Source organism: Triticum aestivum, chromosome 3A, assembly GCF_018294505.1.
Source record: "Triticum aestivum cultivar Chinese Spring chromosome 3A, IWGSC CS RefSeq v2.1, whole genome shotgun sequence".
Classification (NCBI taxonomy): Eukaryota; Viridiplantae; Streptophyta; class Magnoliopsida; order Poales; family Poaceae; genus Triticum; species Triticum aestivum.
This window is the reverse complement of record NC_057800.1, coordinates 197,672,452-197,690,595: the sequence shown is the minus strand read 5'-3', so window position 1 is coordinate 197,690,595 and position 18,144 is coordinate 197,672,452. Positions and strand designations below refer to the sequence as shown.

The following is an 18,144-nucleotide window of genomic DNA, read 5'->3' as shown; positions in this document are numbered from 1 at the left end:
AATATGATAGTAAGGAGTTGTTCGGCAGTCCTCCCGCTCCCTGAAATCTCAGGATCTATGGAGCACCTCTTTCCCCGCTCTGTGATTTTCAACTGCTGCTCCACCAGCTCCGGAAGCAGAGTTGTGGAGCGGAGAGACTCCGAACAGGCGAGCGAGAAGTTGATACTTTTTTTTGAGGGAGCGAGAAGTTGATACTTAGGGGGGCTGTTAATAAATAAACTAAGCAGCAACTTGTCTATCCTGGAACTCCTGCTAAGCGCTGTCAAACTCACGCACGGAACGTTCTTAATTCTGGCATCTGGCAGTGAGTGCTCGGACTTGGAGGGAGCGTTTGACCGCGTTCACTGCTCTAGTCTAGTCCCCCTCCCCCCCACCTTCGAGCGCACGCTGCCAACGGAAAGAAAAGTAGTCACTCGCGCAGGCGGAAAAAGCAGCCAGCAGCAGCGGAGGCGCAAAAAGCGAAAACCACCCTCACCGCAGCAGCTCGGCTAGCCTCCAGGTCCAGGCCACCACGGCGAAAGGTGGAGGGAGGAGAGGGAAAACAAAGGGGACACAAATTCGCAGTGCCGGCTCCCCCAAAACCTAGCCCCTCCCCTCTCCCCGGCGTCCCATGTGCCCCGTGTCGCCGGCGCCCCGGCGCCAGCAGTAGATCGCCGCGCCGGGGATGGCGCGCCCCGGGCACGCCATGCGCCGCTCCGGCCGAGGTCAGTCTGCCAGCCCCCCTCGATCTGAGTCCACTCCAAGGTTGCGTTGGAGCACCGGAACCTGTTTGCTTTGCTTGGGTAGGAAATTCGGGCCGTGGCGCGATTATTTAGGGGGAGCGCCTTGAGGTTTAGCGCCGGAGGGACGCCCTCTGTGCTTTGTTGAGGTGACGGCGAGGTTTTTGGGCGGACGGGGCGGGTGCGTGGGACGCCCAATTCAGTGCTCGTGGCGGCGGCTGTTCTGGGATCTTAGTTTCCGCGCTTGTTTGGTAGCTCAATCTGGAGCTCGATTGGGGAGTCGTGGGAATGTCGGACTCACGGCTCGGTTCGGCATCGTGAGTAGGTCACTGGAGTGAGTCGAATTCAGGAATGCTTCAAGAGCTTAGATTGGCTGGTGCCATGAACCGTGCCTTGGATGTAACATTTGCTAGTTCTCTTTACTCGGAGACCCGCTACACTGCTTTTTCTGTCCCTTCTGTGTCAAAGGCTCTGCTTCTGTAGATATATTCATTGGTACAGAGAAGAACTATTTACTATTTTAAGGAATGCTTTGTTGGAAACCATCGATTTGGAATATACACAAGTGTGCCTGTTCTGTTTTTTTTTTTTTTTGAATATGAACTTGTTGCAGCCTCATTTCTCATCGATCTAGTTAATTTGTGTTACCTATAGATGGGTTTATGATCTTGATTCTTGAATAACATTTGGACCTGGCCAGTTTGATCTCTGTGCCTACTGTGTATTGTTTCTACTGGGCTGTTCGCACTAAATTCTGTAGATATGAGTGGATATCAATTAGTTGCATCTGTTTCTGTGCAATTTACAACATGCCTTTGTCTTGAGATGATGCTGACTGGTTAACTGTACTGTTTCTTGGCAGGACTGTTTGAAGATGCCCCAAGGAAACTATCATTTAATTTGTTGGTTGTTATATTGGCTCTGGAATTTATCAGTGAGACCAATTTGATTGCCAAAACATTGGCCCTAAAGGCTGACACTCCTGCTATGCCTCCTTCACAAGGATGGGGTCCAGTTCGGACCATGTTGTCCCAAACCAAAGTTGGCACAAGTGTTGCAATGCATCAGCATAGGCAAAAGAAGCTATATTCATCGCCATCTGCTCTGTCATCTGTGCATCCTCCTATCTCCGCACCGAGTTATAGCTCCATCTCTGGTGCTTCTGACCTCTCCTTGTATTCCTTGGACCTGTTCGATCCTTCGCTGCAGCATAACAGGCGCTTAGCAGAAGATGTTCCTGCTCATGAAAATGCTGCACCCCCTGATGCAGCTTCGAATACTAGTGCAGCTCCTTCTGGATTAGTACAGCCCCCAATATCTCCACACGATGGTAAGTTTTCCTAGAGCCTGAAATAATTTAATTTCAAATGATTTCATTACGTCAAACATGGCTCCAAATTATATAAAAGAAATGCATGTGTATTTTAATCTAATTTGGCATCCTCCTCATTTGAGGAAATAGCACCTCATGACTGATCATAGTACCAGTTGTTGTAAAATTATATAAGTTTGTTGGCTTTTGCTAATTCAAGCATTATAGTTTGGTGCATCAATTTGGAATGGTACTGATGAAATGAACTTTAGGATTGATAGCAGTTTCATAAATAATGAACAGTGATGGATAACATTGACGTCAATCATAGATACTTATGGTTTGTAGTACATCTTGATATTTGCTCTAGATACACTGTCAAACAGTTGATTCCGTTTTAATTCACTCTCTGTTTTACTAGGCTGTTGTGCTCCAAACATGGTACAAAGACGAGGGAGCCAGGACTGCCATTGTGTTTACCCAGTTAGAGTTGAGCTCTTCCTTCACAATGTTTCCTTGAATTCAAATTGGAGCAACGAATTTCTCGAGGAGCTCGCGTCGCAGCTCAGCTTGCGGGTTACACAGTTTGAGATTGTAAATTTCTATGTTGTTGGAACTTCTGGGCTAAATATGACAATGGACATAGCTCCCCACACTGGAAATAGTTTCTCATCTAATCAAGTTACTGCGATGAATTATTCTCTTAGCTCGCATACAGTTCGGATCAATCCGGTGCTGGTCGGGGATTACAATCTTATTAATTTAACGTGGTTCAGGCCATTGGGTCCAGCTCCTGGTAATCCTTTGTCATCTTGACCTTCTTTTACATGTTACAATGATGGTACATCTTTAGTGTCTACGGTAGAGAAAACTAGAATGCACTTCATTTTTAATTATTTTTGTCTGTATTGTGTAGTTTGGTTGGGAGATTGAAGAATATTTGCAGCTCATGATTTTGATGATACTAGTTATGTCCAATTACCTATGGTGTGAACTGTGAAGTACTCCCTCCGTTCCAAAATAATTGAAGTTCTAGGATTTTCCTAAGTTAAACTTTTTAAAATTTGACCAAATATATATAGAAATCATAAAGATCCATGATACCAAATATGAAAATTTATTTCATAATGAAACTAATGAAGTTGATTTGGTTTTGTAGATGTTGATATATTTTTATATAGACTCGGTCAAACTCAATGAAGTTTGACTTACGACAATTCTACAACTTCAATTATTTTGGAATGGAGGGAGTACCAACTTGTTAAAGTAGGAACCTTTTTGACTGATGTGTCAAAGAAGTACTACCTATGTTTCCAGAAACAAGCCAAGTTGACCAAAATTGTTGTAGCATTTGCTTTACAAATCTGCAATACCCAATCTACTGTCTTCCAAATTACCCTGGTTAACTCTAGCCATTTCTCCCACCCTCCCACCTTGTTATTTCTGTTTGCAATATTAATAAAGGGTTTTGGTCACTTGAATCTATAATATAATTCTAGGTGTGCATTATTTGGTAAAAAGTGCCAAGTATGTAGAAAAGGATGGATTATTTAAATATAAAAAGATAGTGTAGATAGGTGCTAGATATTCAACTTCTACCATGCCATGGAATTTTAATGCCCAACTCATTCGGTCCAAAAAGGAGGGAAAGGGAAAGCAAGCATGCAGCCTGTATATAACCTGGGGAGCCGCATTACACAATTAGCCACAGAGGGCACATGTAGATTACATATTGCTTTGCCTTCTAAAGAACTGGATTAAAATCTTTACATACTTTTCTGTGTTTGTTTAAAATCTTCAGATTACGGGTATTCCATCTGCAGAATGTGCCCTTTCTTTTCGTGTGTGTCTTATTTACTATTAGTCCCTCTTTAAAATTAAATTTCTCTCCTAACAGTGTTCTGTCTTCTGTTTCATTTTTTAGCTCCAGCATTCATGATATCACCTAAGGCATCTCCATCTACATCATCTGCCTTACCAAAAAGGAGTGACAACACCAGCAGTAGCAGGCACTTGAGCCTGATCACTGTCATTTGCATATGTATTGGTGCTCTAATTGGTGTCCTGGTGATTGTTCTATTTATTTGCTTCTGCACATTTAGGAATGGAAAGAAGAAGGCGCCTCCTGTTGAAACACGTATGTGTCGAGTTATCTAGTCCTTCCTTTATTCTTTGCATTTAAAAAAATAGTTTTATCTGTTTTATTTTATGTGATGTGATTAGATTATTTAAACTATGCTATATGCAACAACTTCCCAATTTTTGCATTATTGTCCATGCTCATCGTTTTGACTTCGTGCGTAGTTTTCCCCTTATTGAGATCAGTATATGAAGTTATTATGTCTGATACTAGGCTATTGCTTGAATGCTACACTGATCTTCAGTTGAAGCATCAGTATTGTTGATGGTAGAGATATTTTGTCCCTGGTTTGCTGGTGGACAACAACCATGATATTGGAACCCAAGCTATATGTAGGCTGGCAGAAAGAAAACCAGCTATGGTAGTTGATTGGCTGTCACTGACTAGTAGGTGCAGCCTTCAAATAATGGTTGTATGATACATGGAATTCACTCTTGGCCCAAAACTCACCCCTGTCCATCCTATTTTGCATTAACAGGAAGTGAGCAGATGCTACTCTAGGTCCCTATACTTGTTTCGAGCGGTCAAATAAGCTCCTATTATATCTAAGTCCCTGAACATGTTTAAGTAGATGTAGAGCAATTAGGTCCCAGATATACCAATGTGGCGGGACTTCCCTCTCCATGGAAGGGGTGACCAACATTATCGTGGATCTCAAGATCTAAGCCACCCTCACTGCTAATTTCATTCAGCCACAGACAAGGGCTGCTGTCACTATCACTCCTCCTGATCGCCCTTGTCATAAGATCTGAGAGGAGTTTGGTGTGCCGGTGAATAATAATCAATCTACCGTATCAGCACTCTAGTTCTGCATGGTACGTTTGGGGCCTAACATTTGTAAATTGTAACTATTACTGGATCAAATCACAGCATATTGGATCACGGCAGTGAAAGCATTGCAGAGAATTCTCCTAACCGTATTAGCATTGGGAGGATACTTTGAGATTCGGTTTCACTTACGCAAGCGCAATACATTTGAACTAACGTCTTCATGGCTTGTCATGTTAAGAGAAATGCATCTTTCTTACTTTTTTTAGGGTGACTTTCTTACATATTTGTGGACTGTGAAAGGTGATAATGTATTTCTGGTTGTAGTCGTGTGAAAATTATTAGATAAGATGGAAGCAGATACTTTACCCCTAACCCCCTATGATTCATTCAGATTCTTAGTTAATTTCAAATGATCCAGTTTTTGGTTTCTTTCCCAGTGTTTGTTACGTTTGTTTTCATAATCATGTTAATGTATATTAACGTTATCTGTTGTTCTGTAACAGCCAAGCAAAGGACACCAGATGCAGTATCTGCAGTTGAATCACTTCCTCGCCCCACAAGTACTAGGTTCCTTGCATATGAAGAACTTAAAGAAGCAACAAACAACTTTGAGGCTTCATGTGTGCTTGGGGAAGGTGGTTTTGGCCGTGTCTTTAAGGGGATACTAAGTGATGGCACTGCTGTTGCTATTAAGAAGCTTACTACTGGGGGGCACCAAGGAGATAAGGAGTTTCTAGTTGAAGTGGAGATGCTGAGCAGATTGCACCACCGCAATCTTGTGAAACTCATTGGATACTATAGCAACCGTGAATTGTCACAAAGCCTTCTTTGTTATGAGCTTGTTCCTAATGGAAGCCTAGAAGCTTGGCTTCATGGTATGGCTTGCCAACTTTTTCTTTCTGAACCATTGCTGCATAGTCCCCAATTTAGTTGCAACTGTAACTAATCTTTCATTAGATTATTTTTTAAATCTTATTGTAATTTCCTGATGTCCAAAACATGACTCTGACAGCATCTTTCATTTTACAGGCTCATTAGGCGCTGACTGCCCCTTGGATTGGGACACCAGAATGAAGATAGCACTTGATGCTGCAAGGGGATTAGCATACCTTCACGAGGATTCACAGCCTTGTGTAATCCACAGGGATTTCAAAGCTTCTAATATATTGCTTGAGAATGACTTTCATGCTAAAGTGTCTGATTTTGGTTTGGCCAAACAGGCGCCAGAAGGGCGCTTAAATTATCTTTCAACTCGTGTTATGGGAACTTTTGGGTAAGCTGAATGTGTTCTACCCTGAGCTACATCCAGCTATTTCTGTTCTGCTTTTGCTTTTATATGTCTGACGTGTTTTTCAGGTACGTAGCACCCGAGTATGCAATGACAGGACACTTAATTGTAAAAAGTGATGTATATAGCTATGGAGTTGTTCTACTTGAACTACTTACTGGGAGGAGGCCTGTGGACATGTCACAATCTTCGGGGCAGGAGAATCTAGTCACATGGGTTAGATTTCCTTCTATTCCATACCATCTTCGGTTATTTTTGCATTAGTCTCTTTTACTTACATCGGAGTACGAATCTGTCTATTACTATTTTAGTAACTATTGAGCAGCCAACTAGTTGTGAGTGTCCTAGGCATGAACAGTAGTGGTTTATTAATGCCAAAGGCAGCTGGGACAAAACAAGACGGGTAGGCATTAAATCACTGGTGGATGGAAAGCAAAACATTACGCATAACTAGTTGAGTGTTCTACTCACCAACACAGACTGTTGTTATGTTCTGTATCTAGCTTGAGTGACTAGGCTTTGGGTATACTTATTAATGAAGTGACTAGACTTTGTGTATGGTTAGGCTTTGTAAAACAGACTGTTGTTATGTTCTGTATCTAGCTTGAGTGACTAGGCTTTGGGTATGCTTATTAATGAAGTGACTAGACTTTGGGTATGGTTATTAATGAAATTTCAATGTAATCCTTGTCCACAACACTGACAATTATTCGTATGTTTCTTAGTTGCCTTCTGTGGCTTAGTTTCGCAGGAGGCTAGTTCATTAAACCTCAACATTTTGTGTATCTGTATAACTGATTATCAATAAGTATAAAGAGCATATGATGTTACACTTGTGTAATAATGATGTTATTTTTGCTCGACTAACCACAGACACGGCCAGTTCTTCGGGATAAAGATAGGCTACAGGAACTAGCTGACCCCAAGCTTGGTGGACAATATCCGAAAGATGATTTTGTGAGGGTGTGCACAATCGCAGCAGCCTGTGTTTCCCCGGAGGCGAACCAAAGGCCAACGATGGGCGAGGTGGTGCAGTCACTTAAGATGGTGCAACGCTCCAAGGAGTTCCAGGAATCTGTACCGACACCGCCCGCTTGTCCTAATGCCCGGCATACTGCAACGACCTATGAATCTGATGGCACTTCATCCATGTTCTCATCCGGGCCCTTCTCAGGCCTCAGCCCCTTTGAGACTGAAAACATGTCAAGAACGGCGGTTTTCTCGGAAGATCTTCACGAAGGTAGATGATCTTGGGGGTGGTTGGTGAGTAGATGTTTAAGGTAGAGCCTCTAACCGCCCATTCAAAGGCTGGTGGTGTTAATGACCTGGCCGGTCATCGGGAAGCAGTACCTGTAAATTCCATTTTTCGTCACCACCTGCAAAAGACTAGTAGATCGTCACAACATTTGATGGCTTTGTACCAATGAAATGATTTTGCTCGAGGTTTCTGTCCCTAGGTCCTGGCTCATGTTGACACAGTTTAGGCGTGTGTTGGACCTTTTTTGTGGTGCTTGTTGTCAACTTGAGTTGCAACAGGAAGTGGAAGCTATCTGCAGCAGATTTCTGTTGCGTGTGTGGGGAACTGTGGAGTGGAGATCTCCGGAACCTCTGCGCGCGTCCGGTGTACCGGCCTGCCTGCACACGGTGATGTAGTACCGGAGCGGCGACGTGAGGGAGTTTTGTGAAAGCAAAATGATTTCCTGAACAAGCGGGTGTCCTCCAGGCTCCAGCCATGGATGCATGGCATGGCTCCCGGCAAATGCTCCCACTCCCCACACTCTCGTCTTCAGCGCCCCTTCTCCCGCGGTCAAACACTCCCTTTCTTCCCTTTCACCACTAACCTCTCGATCGCCTCTGTATCGCCCCACCTCACTGCTCCCTCCCTCCCTCTCTAGATCGAGATGGCCATGACTGGGCTGCTCGCGCTTCTCGTCGCGGCCGGGGCCGCGGTTGCGGCGGACGCCAAGCCGTACAGCCCGACGGACTCCATCCTGCTCAACTGCGGTTCCACGGCGGACGGCCTTGACGCGGACGGGCGCAAGTGGCTGGCGGACACCAACAACAACATGTGGCTGGGCGACTCCGGCAAGTCGTCCCTGATGGCGGCGGCGGACGAGCTGGACTCGTCGCTGCCGTCGACGATCCCCTACATGACGGCGCGCGTCTTCACGGTGGACACGGTGTACAACTTCACGGTGAACCCCAAGGACCGGCACTGGCTCCGCCTCCACTTCTACCCGTCGTCCTACAACGGGATCGCGCCCGAGGACTTCCGCTTCTCCGTCTCCACCTCCACGGGCCTCACCCTCCTCCGCAACTTCAGCGTGTGGGTCACCACCAAGGCGCTCACCCAGGCCTACATCGTCCGGGAGTTCTCGCTCCCGCGGACGCCCGCGGGGTTCATCGCCGTCACCTTCACCCCCACGCCCACGCCCATGACCAACGTCACCTACGCCTACATCAACGGCCTGGAGCTCATCTCCATGCCCGACATCTTCGAGGACCCCGCCACCATGGTGGGCTTCGCCGACCAGACCGTTGACATCGCCGCCTCCTCCTTCCAGACCATGTACCGCTTCAACATCGGCGGGGGTTACATCCCGCCCTCCAACGACTCCGGCCTCGCCCGCTCCTGGTTCGACGACACGCCCTACGTCTTCGGCGTCATGCAGGGGGTCAGCTACACGGCCGGCCCCCGCTTCCACGTCAAGTACCCCACCGAGGCGTCCGAGTACGCCGCCCCCGTCGAGGTCTACCTCGGCACCCGCTCCATGGGCTCCGACCCGCGCGTCAACCAGAACTACAACCTCACCTGGACCATGGAGGTGGACGGCAACTTCACCTACGTCGTCCGCCTCCACTTCTGCGAGCTCCTGCTCAACAGGCCCAATCAGCGCGCCTTCGACATCTACATCAACAACAAGACGGCGCAGTCCGACGCCGACGTCATCGAGATGACGTCCGAGCGTGGCGTGCCCGTGTACAAGGACTTCGCCGTGCACATGGCCGACGACCCCGGGGATGAGGTCATGTGGGTGGCCATGCACCCCTCCGTGGCGCTCAGGCCCCAGTTCTACGACGCCATCCTCAACGGCCTCGAGGTCTTCAAGCTCAACGACAGCGCCGCCAACCTGGCCGCGCCGGACCCCGTACCGTCCAAGATGCTCGCGGAGGCGGAGCTGAGCGAGAGTGAGAAGGAAAGGTCCAAGAAGTCCAAGGACCAGGCAAACATGGCGACGGTCATAGGTGGCACGGCGGGCGGCGCCGCTGCGGTGGGGATCGTCGCGGCCATCTGCCTGGTGGTCTACCACAACAAGAAGAACAGGGAGCTCACCGGCAGCGACTCGCACAACTCCGGCTGGCTGCCCATGTACCACTCTACAACCAGCGGCAAGTCGTCCGGCCACCTCGCGGCGAACCTGGCGGGCATGTGCCGGCACTTCTCCATCGCGGAGATAAAGACGGCGACCAAGAACTTCAGCGAGTCGCTGGTGATCGGCGTGGGCGGGTTCGGGAAGGTGTACCGCGGCGTGGTGGACGGCGACACCAAGGTGGCCATCAAGCGGTCCAACCCGTCGTCGGAGCAGGGCGCGCTGGAGTTCCAGACGGAGATCGAGATGCTGTCCAAGCTGCGGCACCGGCACCTCGTCTCCCTCATCGGCTTCTGCGAGGAGAGCAACGAGATGGTCCTCGTCTACGACTACATGGAGCACGGCACGCTGCGGGAGCACCTCTACAACAAGGGCAGCAACCCGCCGCTGTCGTGGCGGCACCGCCTCGACATCTGTATCGGCGCCGCGCGGGGTTTGCACTACCTCCACACCGGCGCCAAGTACACCATCATCCACCGCGACGTCAAGACCACCAACATCCTCGTGGACGAGAACTGGGTCGCCAAGGTCTCCGACTTCGGCCTCTCCAAGTCCGGCTCCTCCACGGTGAACCAGGCGCACGTCAGCACCATGGTCAAGGGGAGCTTCGGATACCTCGACCCGGAGTACTTCCGGCGGCAGCAGCTCACCGACAAGTCGGACGTCTACTCCTTCGGCGTCGTGCTGTTCGAGGTGCTCATGGCGCGGCCGGCGCTGAGCCCGCAGCTGCCGCGGGACCAGGTCAGCCTCGCCGACTATGCGCTCAGCTGCCAGCGGAAGGGCACCCTGCCGGACGTCGTCGACCCGACCATCAAGGACCAGATCGCGCCAGAGTGCCTCATCAAGTTCGCCGAGACGGCGGAGAAGTGCCTAGCCGACCAAGGCTTGGAGCGGCCGTCCATGGGCGACGTGCTGTGGAACCTCGAGTTCGCGATGCAGCTGCAGGACGCGTTCGACGGCGCTAGCGGGCGACGGCAGGCCCAAGACGACGGGAGCGGCAGTGGGCGCCCGGTGCTCGAGCCCAGCAACAGCTATGGGAGCACCGCTAGCGTAACGACGATCGGGACGTCGTCCACGTCCAGGGCGCACGACGCTTGCGTCGTAATAGAGGAGGAGGACGACGACATAACCAACCGCGCGGCCTTCTCGCAGCTCGTGCAACCCACCGGGCGGTGACACGAGCCGAGCGGCTCCCTGTTTCCACGGGGCCGTGAAGCGTGAAGAGTGAAGAGAGTGTGCTATGTGTTGTGTTGTCGGTGCTAAATTTTGAGATTCTCTTTAGTACGTAGATCAATGTAAGTTCCAAGGACATGGAGATTTTGATAACTAGAAGCAGACATTAGAGTTTCACTCAGTGTTCATGTAGCTAAGGTACTAGAGAATACAGATGGTTTCACTGGAATTTAATCAAGGATCCATCTAAAACACATCTAGATGACTTCACCATGTTTGCAGCCCTCCTGATCGCTCTGTTTTTTCTCTCGTTTGCTTGTTTGTCACCCGGGCCTTCCCTCCCTTTGGCCCTCATCCTTTTTGTTTGTCGCTTCCAGGACTGGGAAACCCCTCCCCCTCCCCCACTCGCCCCTACCCTTTTGGATAGCTGGTGGGTTTTCTCTGATTGACTCTTTCGCCAATATTTTTTATTTATTTCAAAAATATTCTCCGTGAATTTTCAGGTCATTCCGAGAACTTTTATTTCTACACAAAAATAACACCAAGTCAATTCTGCTGAAAACAACGTCAGTCCGGGTTACTTTCATTCAAATCATGTAAATTAGAGTCCAAAACAAGGGCAAAAGAGTTTGGAAGTAGATACGATGAAGACGTATCACTTCCTTTTCCCCCAAAAAATATTTTGGTCATTTGTTTTTCACAGCCCGTAGCGCTCCCGTATCGGCGACGAGGATTCATCGGGCGGGCTTCCTCCGCCTAGCGGGTCAGGGGAGCGTCTGCTCCCTTCTCCTGCCCACGACGGGTTGAGGAAGGCGACTTCTCAACAGGCCCCGCCTATGCTTACTGTGGGGGATGGCGCTAGCGTCCCTATGGTCGAGGTTGAAACTTCGACCACCAAAGACCCGCTAGAGAAGGACCCCTTCACCAAGGAAGGGGAAACACTGGAGCAGTTGGCGACCTCGGCCCCCATCGAGCTGACGTCACCACGAAGAGGGCCGAGGTGACCCGAACACCCCTACCTACAAGCAGGCGGGCATCCATGGGGTGGCCCGAAGAGATGGAGGTGTCCTCGATGGGCTCCTCCATTGTCGCTGAGCACCGCGTCTTTCTAGGCGCGGCGCTGAGAAATTTCTTGTCCGCGGAGACTAGAATAAGGGAGGCCTTCAAGGGCCTCTATGAAGGCTTTGAGGTAAGTTTTGAGCATCTCTTAGAATTGCGTCGACGCTTAGAGCTTTTAGCACTAGATGTGCCCAACAACCCTTAGCAGACAAGTAAAAAAAATTGTCCAAAGACTTAAGCCACCGCAGACACATATCGCAAGTGTATAACCACAGTAGCCCCCGAGACCTGAGTTAGATTCAAAGATCTTACTCAGGGCTCTTAGAGATAATGAAAATTTTATACGAGCGAATGCACACTAGCCCCTGAGACCCTGATCGGATTGACAAAGCCGACCAGGGGATAGATATCATTCGAGGTAGCTAACCATGTCTTTTGCATGCTTCTGCCTTGGCTTTGGCATCCAACTCGAGAGAATTGGAAGAGCTGAGCTTGATCGGTCCGAGAAGGACATGGATCTGCTCAAGAAGCAGATGGAGCAGGCTCAAGGTAAATACCAAGACCTTAAGTACCATAAAACTGTACTTAAATGATGATGTGGATTCTAAATCATATATGAATATGCATGTAACTTCCACCTCGAAGCTTGAAACGCTCCAGTCCGAGCTGCAAAAAGCTCGGCAGGAGGCCGAGCAGCAAAAGGCCGCGGCAAAGCAAGCCGGTGAAGAGCTGACCAAGGAGAAAGAGGCCAACGAAAAGCATGTGGCCCAGGTTGTGGAGGTCGAGGAAGACCTGAAAGGGTTGTACGGTCAGTGTGACGCTCTTCAGGAAGAGAAGAAGAAACTAACCTCCGAGCTCGAGACGACGAGTTCGGCCTGTAAGGAGGCTATGACCCAGGCTCGGGCGGACCGCAAGGAGCTTCAGCAAGTGAAACAAATTGCCGCTGGTAAGCCATACCTTCTTCGCTCTGTTTTTTATGACATCGGAGTTGCCCATCTTACGCAAATCTAGCGCTCTTCAGAGGCCTTTAGGGACCTGCCGCGGAGTGCTTCGGATGCCGGCTTCTACTATGCTGCCAGTCCTGGTGACTCCTTGGAGAAGGTATTCTAGGCTCAATTCCAGGCGCCAGAGCATGCGCCTCTTCTGAACAATCAGCTGAAGCAGCTGATGGAGATGTTCTTGTAGGATCGAAAGTATGTCTAGAGGGGGGTGATTAGACTACTTGACCAAATAAAAACTTAACCTTTTCCCAATTTTAGTTCTTGGCAGATTTTAGCTATTTTAGGACAAGTCAAGCAATCATCACACAATTCAAGCAAGCATGCAAAGAGTATATTGGCAGCGGAAAGTAAAGCATGCAACTTGCAAGAATGTAAAGGGAAGGGTTTGGATAATTCAAACGCAATTGGAGACACTGATGTTTTTCCCGTGGTTCGGATAGGTGGTGCTATCCTACATCCACGTTGATGGAGACTTCAACCCACGAAGGGTAACGGTTGCGAGAGTCCACGGAGGGCTCCACCCACAAAGGGTAACGGTTGCGCGAGTCCACACACGGCTCCATCCACAAAGGGTCCACGAAGAAGCAACCACCCACAAAGGGTCCACGAAGAAGAAACCTTGTCTATCCCACCATGGCCATCGCCCACACAGGACTTGCCTCACTAGCGGTAGATCTTCACGAAGTAGGCGATCTCCTTGCCCTTACAAACTCCTTGGTTCAACTCCACAATCTTGTCGGAGGCTCCCAAGTGACACCTAGCCAATCTAGGAGACACCACTCTCCAAGAAGTAACAAATGGTGTGTAGGTAATGAACTCCTTGCTCTTGCGCTTCAAATGATAGTCTCCCCAACACTCAACTCTCTCTCATAGGATTTGGATTTTGTGGAAAGAAGATTTGAGTGGAAAGAAACTTGGAGAGGCTAGATATCAAGATTCATATGGTAGGAATGGAATATCTTGGTCTCAACACATGAGTAGGTGGTTCTCTCTCAGAACATATGAGTTGGAATGGTGTATGTGTTCTGATGGCTCTCTCTTCGAATGAAGAGGAGGTGGAGGGGTATATATAGCCTCCACACAAAATCCAACAGTTACACACAGTTTTCCAATCTCGGTGGGACCGAATCAATAAACTCGGTCGGACCGAAAATGTAAACCTAGTGACCGTTAGAGATTTTCGGTGGGACTGACATGCAACTCGGTAGGACCGATATGGTTAGGGTTTGGGCATAACGTAATCTCGGTGAGACCGATTACACAAACTCGGTGAGACCGAATTTGGTAATTAGCTAACCAGAGAGTTGGTCAGGCAAACTCGATGGGACCGATTCGCTCTTTCGGTGAGACCGAAAAGTTACGAAAGGGAAACAGAGAGTTTGCAATCCCATCTCGGTGAGACCGAGATCCCTATCGGTAGAACCGAATTGCTAGGGTTTGGCAGTGGCTTATGACAAGTGAAACTCGGTGGCGCCGGATAGGAAGAATCGGTAGGACCGAGTTTGGCTTAGGGTTTAGGTCAAATGTGGATATGGGAAAGTAGTTGAGGGTTTTGGAGCATATCACTAAGCACATGAAGCAAGAGGCTCATTAAGCAACACCTCATCCCTCCTTGATAGTATTGGCTTTTCCTAAAGACTCAATGTGATCTTGGATCACTAAAATATAAAATGAAGAGTCTTGAGCTTTTGAGCTTGAGCCAATCCATTGTCCTTAGCATTTTGAGGGTTCCACTTTCACATCCATGCCATGCCAATCATTGAGCTTTCCTGAAATAATCATCTTGGAATAGCATTAGCTCAATGAGCTATATGTTGTTATGAATTACCAAAACCGCCTAGGGATAGTTGCACTTTCAATCTCCCCCTTTTTGGTAATTGATGACAACATATAGATCAAAGCTTCGACAAATGATAATAAGCATGAAATATATCATCGCTTTGAGAAGTATGTGATAAGTAAGAGCTCCCCCTAAGTTTGTGCATATTTAAAATTTGCTTTGGACTGCAAATGCACAAGGAGTTAGAGTCATGGGTTACTCTTCCATGTCACATACATCTTGGTGGAGCGCTTAAAATGATAAGAATGAAATACATGCACTCATCACCAAGAATAGTGAATGATTACATAAGATAGATAAGATAATAGCATTAAGCAAGCATTAAGTGTAGCTTATGATCAAACACATGATCATCAATGTCTCACAAGAAATGACATAGTATCTCAAGCACTCAAAAGCAAACAAGTTCGAAAAACCACCAAATAAAGCAAGAGAGAGAAAAACAACACTCTATCTCTCTCGAAGCCTATGATCTATACATCTTCTCCCCCTTTGGCAACAAGTTACCAAAAAGTTCCTAGAAAATGCATAGTGCTAGATCGACGCTCAGGCTTGATCTTCTGGTGGTGGTGGAGTCCGGATCACTCCAAGGACGAAGGCTTCTGTAGATGCTGAAGTAGACGCTGGAGTTGGAGCTGAAGTAGATGCTGGAGCTGGTGGAACTGAAGCTGTAGCTGGTGCAGAAGTGGTGGCTCTTGTGTCAGCAACTGGCACGGCAGACGACCTCGGACCTCGTGGCACTCTGGCAAAGGCATGAGTGGTAGTCCTGCCTCTCCTCTCCTGCATGTCATCCTGGAGCTGCTCCACTGCAGTCTGAATCTCTGTCACCTTGACATCCAAGTCATAGAACTTTTGTTCCATGATCCTCTCTAAGCTTGCCTGGTTCTGAGTTAGGGTGGCTAGTCCTTTCTCAATCCACAGGGTGGATGCAATCAGGTAACCAAGCTGCTCTTGTTTAGTTTTCAAGAAATACTCAGATGCCTCCTCTTGAGTTGGCATCTTGGTAGCTTTCTCCTTCCTTGCCTTCTCCTTCTTTGCTTGTGCTTGGGCAGACGATGGCTCATTCTCAGTCATGACAACTTGATTGTCCTCAAAATCTGGACGGATGGGCAGGTGTTCCTTGTCCAATAAATATATGCCCGTGCCCATCTTAGAGTTGATGAGCTCCTGAATTTGAGGTGCATATCCACAACTCCTCTTCTGATCTGCTGCAGTCCTCTTGATAGTCTCTACTATGAGGCTCATGACCTTGAACTTCTGTGGCACATCAAAGACGTGAAGCAAGTTGATTGCATGGCCTCTGATCATCTTGTGATCTCTAGACTTGGGCAAGAGAGTGTGCCTCAATATCCAATTGATTGTTGGTAGCCCTGACAGAAGATAGTGCACTGAGCCAAATTTGAAAGTGTCAAGAGCTTCATTTGGAATTTCCTTGTACATGTTGGACATTGAGTTATGATCCATCTTTTTCTTGGCATAAATGTCCAATTCATCTGCTTGCTCCTCTGGGGCATTGATCAGTTGAGCCCATTCAACAACTGTAGATTGGTACCTCGTACCCTCAGACATCCAAGTTATCCTCCCATCTGGATAAAAGTGTGCCGTGGAGTAGAATTGCATGATAAGCTCCTCGTTCCACTTTGTGAGCTTCTGCCCAACAAAGTCAGCAACTCCACAAGCACTAAAGCTGTCATACACTCCAGGGTAGTGTTCCTCATTTTCCTTCATGTAGGTCCAGTCGACCCATCTCATGTCACAAACAATGGGCTTCTTATCTAGCAGCACTGTCTCATAGAAGTCCTGCTGTTCCTTGGTGTGAAATCTGTAATCCACAGCAGTCCTTCTCCTTGAAGCATACGGGTCTGATTCTCTCCACTTCCTCAGCCCTGAATCTCTCCTGAGCTTCATGTCCTCAGCCACAGGATGAGCATCGTTGTGGTATGGGATCTTGGGCTTGAGCTTTCTAAGAACTTGCTCTTCATCCTCTTCTTCAGCAATAGTCTCAGGCACTGGGGCCTTGTTCTTCTCAGCTGCAGGAATGCTCCTTGTATTCCTCTTTGGTTTTGGCTTGGAGGCAGCTTTGGGCTTAGATGCAGTAGCCCCTGATCTTATGGCATCACCCATCAGCTTGGGTGCCTTAGGTGCTGGTGCAGCTACCTCTTCTTCCTCTTCCTCTTCCATGATGGAAGCCTTTCCTAGCACTCTGGCTACGGTCTTCTTGACCCTTTACTTCCTCTTCTTGCCTTCTGCAGCAACTGGCTCTTTGAGAGTGGGCTTCTTAGTTGAGGCTCTAGCCTTTGACATAGGCTGCCTGCCTGCTGGCCTTTTGATCTTCAGTCCTGGCTTTGTGCCTTGAGCTGGCTCAACTCTCTTTGATGTGGCCTCTTCCTCTGCCACATAATCTTCATCTTCAAAATCAGAAGTTCTCTTCTTCCTTTGTCTAGTGGCAGCTTTTGGCAGATTGCTTGGGGTACTTCTGCTGCCATCATCTGAAGAGCTGGAGGGACTAGTGCCCTCACTCATCTGCACTTGCTGCTCTGACAAGTTCTGGCTGTCACTCTGATCAGACATGCTGCAAGCTCTGACTGCTAACCCTGTGAATAGTTTATAGATGAGGTTGAATAGATGAGCATCACAAAATGCAGAGATTTTTGCACAAGAATGATCCAAAAACTTAGTTTTAGTTTCCCACTGAAATCATCTCGGATCTACCGATTTTTAAACTCGGTGATACCGAAGCAGTTTTGGAACCTAAACTAGTGAACTCGGTTGGACCGAGTCACAGTTCGGTGGCACCGAGACTACTAGGGTTTCACAGAGTTCCAAAATCGGTCACACCGATAAGTAATTCTCGGTCAGACCGAGTCTCACTTGTGCAATGGCATAAGCCAAATCGGTGGGACCGAGTTTTTCAACTCGGTGGGTCCGAGATGGTTTCGGCGGAAACCTAACCCTAAAATTTTCGAATCAAAGCTAATCTACGGGCGTATTGACTGGATAGGAGTGTTTCAATCGTGGCAAGAATCATGATGATCACAATGTGCTGAGAATTGGATTAGAGAATAGCACAAAGATCGAGTCCATACCCTAGCTCGGCGGAGACTCGCTACGGAGGCAACGGCGGGGCAGATTTCCCGTTGACGGCGACGGAGACCAGCGACTGGAGGCGGCTGGCGGCGAGAAGACGATCCAGAGACCACGTTAGCAGAGCAGGCTATCGCGCGGGCGAAGGGGTTCGGAGAAATTTCCAAATTTTGCCCATGACTATATATAGCCCGACCCTGTCGGTGTGACCGAGTGGAATAACTCGGTGGCACCGAGATTCATAACTGCATGCAGTTACTGAAACTCGGTGTGACCGAAATGTTCAAATCGGTTGCACCGAGATCGAAAACCTAGATCAACTTAATGATCTCGATAGGACCGAAAGTGGGGTATCGGTCAGACCGAGAATCATAAAGAGGTTTTGG

At 48.2% G+C, this 18,144-nt stretch overlaps 2 protein-coding genes across 2 annotated transcripts; both read left to right on the top strand.

The window, feature by feature from the left end:
• The first annotated feature begins 381 nt into the window (after positions 1-381).
• LOC123060949 (proline-rich receptor-like protein kinase PERK15) lies at positions 382-7,672 on the top strand. The gene is made up of 8 exons (XM_044483811.1): positions 382-704; positions 1,582-2,049; positions 2,453-2,827; positions 3,956-4,168; positions 5,446-5,817; positions 5,972-6,215; positions 6,299-6,446; positions 7,104-7,672. Exons 1-8 carry the CDS (start codon positions 665-667, stop codon positions 7,476-7,478), a joined length of 2,235 nt encoding a protein of 744 aa, XP_044339746.1. The 5' UTR covers positions 382-664; the 3' UTR covers positions 7,479-7,672.
• A 142-nt stretch (positions 7,673-7,814) lies between these two features.
• On the top strand, positions 7,815-10,933 carry LOC123060948 (receptor-like protein kinase ANXUR1). The gene has a single exon (XM_044483810.1). It carries the CDS (start codon positions 8,132-8,134, stop codon positions 10,775-10,777), a length of 2,646 nt encoding a protein of 881 aa, XP_044339745.1. The 5' UTR covers positions 7,815-8,131; the 3' UTR covers positions 10,778-10,933.
• Positions 10,934-18,144: the final 7,211 nt, after the last annotated feature.